The sequence below is a fragment of the Solanum verrucosum genome, unplaced genomic scaffold (genome assembly GCF_900185275.1).
Source record: "Solanum verrucosum unplaced genomic scaffold, falcon-dt-bn FXZP01000051.1, whole genome shotgun sequence".
Taxonomy (NCBI): domain Eukaryota; kingdom Viridiplantae; phylum Streptophyta; class Magnoliopsida; order Solanales; family Solanaceae; genus Solanum; species Solanum verrucosum.
In genome coordinates, this window is record NW_026020110.1 from 112,315 (window position 1) to 118,665 (window position 6,351).

General features: G+C 33.8%; 1 protein-coding gene across 1 annotated transcript; it reads left to right on the forward strand.

Annotated features, from left to right (window-relative positions):
* The first annotated feature begins 225 nt into the window (after positions 1 to 225).
* Positions 226 to 933, forward strand: LOC125825339 (uncharacterized). The gene is made up of 3 exons (XM_049504685.1): positions 226 to 356; positions 403 to 665; positions 739 to 933. Exons 1-3 carry the CDS (start codon positions 296 to 298, stop codon positions 931 to 933), a joined length of 519 nt encoding a protein of 172 aa, XP_049360642.1. The 5' UTR covers positions 226 to 295.
* Positions 934 to 6,351: the final 5,418 nt, after the last annotated feature.

Below are 6,351 nucleotides of genomic sequence, written 5' to 3' on the forward strand. Positions count from 1 at the left end.
CAAAAAAGCTTGTCCAACCATGGTAAGTTATTATTCTCTTCTAATTCATCTACAATTAGCTTCAATTATTTAGAGTAATCAATTATTATTACTGTATTAATAGGCTGGGATGGGACAACCTGGAGGCTACCCAAGCAGGCAACCAAGCTCAAGCCAGCCACCAGTGTTTAGCCAACCATCAAGCTTAAGCCAGCCACCACTGTTTAGGCAACCATCAAGCTCAAGACAACCACCACTTTTTAGCAGACCATCAAGCTCAAGTCAGCCACTAGTATTCAGTCATCAAGGAAGTTCTATGTGTTTTGATTCTTCAGCTGTTAGAAGAGAGCAACAACCTGCTAAAAGCAGAGGCACATGTAGAGACACATGTAGGCACTGGGAGAGGCACATGTAGAGGCACAGGCAGAGGCATAGACAGAGGCACTGGCAGAGGCACAGGCAGAGGCACAGGCAGAGGCACTGGTAGAGGCACATGCAGAGGCACTGGTAGAGGCACTGGCAGAGGCATTGACAGAGGTATTGGTAAAGGCACTGAAGGTGTATCAAGTCAACAACCTGATCAACCAAGGGCTATGGGAGATTCAATATCAACAGGAAGACAAAAAAGGACCAAGACTGTAGGATTTGGCATCTATACAAATGCAAGTGGTAGTCAAACCTTTAATGTAAGTGTATACATAATTTTGTTCATTTCTTACTTTACTATATAAAGTCTCATTTTAAGACATTTCTATACAGCCTGGTACTTCAGGAGAAAGAGTTATCACTCCGGGAGTTTACAAGGATGCAACTCCAACAAATATTGATATTGGTTATAAGCCTCGAGGACTCAAGTGGAATGGTGGAGATGCTGCCACAGCTTCACAATTGCAATGTATCAGTCAGTCAAGAAAAAACAAACGTGGAACATCTAGTTCACCAAGGACTGCCTAATTTCAGCAGAAAAGTCACTTTTTGGATTTGTAATCACAACAAAACTTGTATTGACTGCTTTAAAATGTATTTTGGTGTCTTTTAAGTAAATTAACTTATTTGTGGTACTGCTTTTAATTAGTTGCCATGGATTGGTATGTTTGATTGGAGCTCACTAGAGCAAATTAATGGTATGAATGATCAATTTTTACCGTGTTGATTTATATTGTTCTAGAACTCATTAATCCAATTGATAGTGAAAATGTTTGAGAATAATTATGTTTTACTTCAAGTCATTTGAACACATTAGAAAAAATGAGACTAACACACAGTTTGTCTTCATTCCTTCAATCAAAATCATTACAATAAGAACACAATTGAAGGCATTTACAATAGAAAAGCCGATCAAAATTGCCCTCATAGAGAATACTACAATCTATCATACATACTTTTATGAAAAAATCTAGTAGAAGACAAATGAACCAACTAAGATAATTTTGTTACATAAATCCAAGTAGCCAATATCATCCCTACGACAATGCATATCATCCATACTTTTCTTGATCGATTCCTCTCCAATTCATATGTTTTGACTCTTTTCAACAAACCCCATATCACCCTCCTAGCTTGAGCCGACATTTCATCATCATACCATCGGAAATATCCACATCCACCTCGTGCCTACAAAATTAAAGAAAAAATTGAATTACAAATAAGGTGATTCTTTACTATATTGGACAATAAAAATGAATTATCTTTGAAGTTTTGCAACAAAGGAACCTACGTCCAGGGTTGGATTGCGTCCATGAGGTTTTCATTTCCACAACGACCCCACATTGACATAGCACATTTGCAGTTGAAGAAGAAGAAATCGATGAAGAAAATAACTTCGACATTGGAACTTGATGATTAAGAAGAAATCAATGAAGAAGAGATATATTCTATTGAGCTAAAGAGGAGAAATAAAGATGAAGAGAAACAAAAGAGGAGAAATAAGAGAAGAAGGGGATAAATTAGGGTTAAAAGGGGGAAGAAGATCGTTGGTGGGTGGTTTAGGATCCACATCAACGACTTTAAAGCGTCTTCACGCTCAAACGACGTGAGATCATGTTTGGTTCCACATCAGCCAACGGTGTTTAAAAGGAACAAATTATGGGTGGTTCAATGATTCAATAGGAAAATGAAGTAGTTGAGGTACCTGAGGGGAAAACCCAACAAGTTTAGGGATCTGTTTATGTATTTGGCCTTCAAATAATGATTCTTACAATTTACATAAATGATTCTTATTCTAATTGTACTTTAAGATCAATACTACCTCAAAGTAGGTCCCTTTTATTTGAATTCTACAATCAATGAAATATGTCAAATCAATTATAAAACTAATGATTTTAATGTGGTACCCCCCCCCCCCCCCCCCCTTGAATTCTCCTAATTCACCATTTTCCTCCGATTATTATTTAATTATCTTTATTATATTTCTTTATTATCTTACATAAATCATATATGTTTTCATACAAATCATATAGGAGTCCAATTCTTTCTTAATATTAATGGTAAAGTATCAACTACAAATAAAAATTAGTATTATTGGTTAAATTTCAACTACAAATAAAAGTTAAAAAACTACCGTAGTGCTCTTTGGTTATTATAATAGAGGAGTTTTAAAATCTTAATACAAATCATATAAGAGTTCAAAATCATTTTTTTGATTTATGAATCCTTCTTATTTTCAACTGAAAGAAAAACAGGAGAAGCTATCAACATGGGAGAATTCATTGTCAATTATTGATTATGTATATATAATTCATATAATTTTGAAATTTATTAACTAAAAGAAATAAAGAAAGACAAAAATAAAGAATAGTGATAAAGAATGCAAGAAGACCACTTGAACGTTAAGAATTGTGATAATGAATGCAAGAAGACCACTTGAATCAAAATTAAAGTAAGAAGAAAAAGAAAAAAAATCTTTACTTATTTATATGAGGTAGGAACTCTTAATATTTAGTATTTTAAAGCACAAAATTGTATAACCAACAAAAAGTATATTTAAACCTAAAAAAGGACTCCTAAAACTGAGAAAAGAAAGAAACATAAAGGACTCCTAGACCAATTTTTTTATAACAAAAATAATAATAATAGTCCTAACCTAAAATTACTCCTAAATCTGTATAAGGATAGTGAAGGAGTTCTTTACTCCAAAGAACACGTATTAAATAATAATATTTTTAAGATCAAAGTTAGAATTTTATTCAATTTTAAGATACTAAATATTAGGAGTTCTTAACTATTGCAAATAAGTAAAAATTTACAATAGTTATAACTTTAGTTAATTTCAAAATTTTAAATATTAGAATAATTATTAAAAGACAATTTTTTTGAGGAAAATGGTGAAAAGACGGTTGTCTAAAGCGAAGTCTTTAAATGAAGGGTAAAAAGTTCAAACAACATTTCTAAGGACCTTCATGCATTTAATTTAGTGTGTGTATAAATATAAGACTAAATTGAGTGTTTTTGGGATATTAAATACTTAATATTCAAGTGAGGGAGTATCCAAATTCCATTGAACTTCAAACTCACTCAACGACTGCATATCACACCTGAGTTCTTTAAGAAGAAGAAGAACAAGAATAGAAAATTCATAGTTTAAAAATGTGAGGAAACCCCTTTATATATAGCCAATGGGTAGTATGAATGTCACGACTCAAAAATGGACATGATGACACTTATCTTATCCTACCAAGACAAGTCTACCTAATCCCAACATAAAAGATAAATACGAAAGTAAAACATGATTAAAGACTATCATAAACTCAATAATGTGGAAACCATAACATAACTTGAAAATAAGCTCAGAATTTGGTTGTCACGTGCACAAGCCTCTAAGTATTACAACATATTCAAAAAGTATAAGTCTGAATGTTTTTGTTTCTAGAATAGAACAAGAACATAATAAAAGAGTAAAAGGAAACTGTCGAGATGAAAAGAAGCTACCTCATGACTCTCCATGATAAGCCTCAGACGTAGAAAAGAAGAAGGAGAATCAAGTTGATTCGGGCTCGTAACCGACCTAAGTGTAGAAGAAAGGAAATGAGTACCAAATAACACTGTACTCACCAAACAAACCACTAACTTGAGGTAAAACAATATAGAAAATATGTATTCTCAATACTCGAACTGAACCTCCACAACTACAACCTACACATAATCAACCTAATCTAGCAGTTTGTACATTTACAACACATAACACGTATAATAACACTTCAACGTATACATATAATCTACACATATATTCATAGTAATCAACTACAAGTTCCATAACAAGCACTCACAAGATTCACATATGATAATGTCGTGCAATGCAATGTCAAGTACAATGATGCATGTATGTCCTACAATACATATCAGGTGCGACTAGGGACGGAACCCATGGGGACACATAATGTCCATATATCCGTCGAAATCATCTCCCTTCGGCGTATTCATCAATCGCCAGAAATCATTTTCCATCGATATCGCAAAAACTATTTCTCAATGACATCACCAGAATCATTTTCCATCAGCATAATTATCACAATAGGTCTCATCATGATATTTTAGAACCAATGCACATACTTATGTTCACACAATTCATGAGAATATGATGAATTTCATATCAATACACAATCCATATCAACACAACCATTATACATCATCAATAATGAATCAGTATAATCTTTCAAGTCATCAACAACAAATCACACATCAGTATATCATCAAGTTTTCTTTTCTATTTCTCATTTTTATCATTTAAGATACTCAATAAGAACATATAATCACAATTATCAATCCTTCACTACATTTCATTACTCCCTAACACATACAATAAGGAAATACGAGCTTTTATATACTTAAAAAAAGTCAAGAAGTCTACTTGCCTCAAGAAATCAACCAATCACTCAGAAACTTGAGCTTTCCCTTTTCGTTGGGCCGCAAAATCAACACAAGCTAATCAAATAAGTAATCAGAATAAGAATTCAGAGCTAACAACAACCATATAAAATATTATGGAAAATAGGATCAAATTGACCCAAAAATCCATTTCTGAAAATGAGCGTTAAATATGAAATTTTGTACAAAAATCTAGTACCCAGAGAATTTGGAAGTCACCGGTGAAAACCATTTAACGATGGAGTTAAAATCAAGCATAAATCACTAGCTTATAAAAAAACATTAGCCTTTTCAAAACCCTTCAATGTTTGGAATCAAAACCCAAGTTTAAACAGTAAAATCATGAAGTAATTAGTGGATAAAAGAGGTGGGAAATTAGAAATCGTTACCCAAATAAAGAATCTCGAAAATACACTTTGGAATTGCCTCATCAAGGCTCCGAAGTTCAAAATTGGAGAAAATAGGGGAAGAACCTCGATTTTGGAAACATTCTGCCCAGGCCTCAATTACTCTTCATCACGATTGTGGTCCCCACATCTCGCGATCGCGATGAGTAACACATGTCAACTCATTAATTGACCATCAAGATGGCAATGCAGAGCCACATGATCATGATGATCAGACCCCAATAACTATGTGGTTGCGACGCCCCACCACACAATCGTGATGCACAGGGAATTAAACATCATACGATCGCGATGAAAAACTGAACAAACTCCAGAATCAACAAAACAACATGTCACACAATGCACAAAAAATCATGAATGGACTCTCAGGATTCGTTCGAAACCCCGAGTACACAACTAAACTCAACGTTTCAAACTAAATGGAACCATTGAATTACAAATTCGAGGTCTCCTTGACCCAAAACCCATGAAAGTGGCAATAAACTAACATTAGGCTCAAAATACCAAATAGCCCTCAAAACCTTAAAATATTCAACCAAAACCTCTTCTAGACCGAAAATCATCCCATAAAACCAACGGAATCGTCGGAAATCCAATCTAAGCATCTGAACTCTGAATATTGACCAACGTTAACTCAAGGTCTAAATTCACTGGAACTTCCAACTCAAGGCCACAATTCCATGAAACAACGCCTAAACAGATGACAACAACACTCCTAGACTAAATTCCACATTCCAAAGCTGATGGTTTTAATAAAATTCCATTATAAGACTCAAAATTGTAATTGTTACCTAAAATCTATTTTAACAACTTTAAACCTTTCAAATATCAGAACTTCTAAGAACTACAACTTTTCAATCAAATTTCAAAATTAACTTCAAAAACTGATCGGAAATTGCTTGGGGCAACTATCCAGAGGGTTAAAACAATTATTTTTTGGAAATTTCCAAAAATTACCTTTTGGGTCATTACATTATCCACCACTAAAAACTATATTCATCCTCGAACAGAAAATAAATGGAAGTACATGAAGTTTAAAAAACTGAGGATATCCGACACGCATGTCGAGATCTATCTCCCTAGTCACCTCTCCAACTGAACG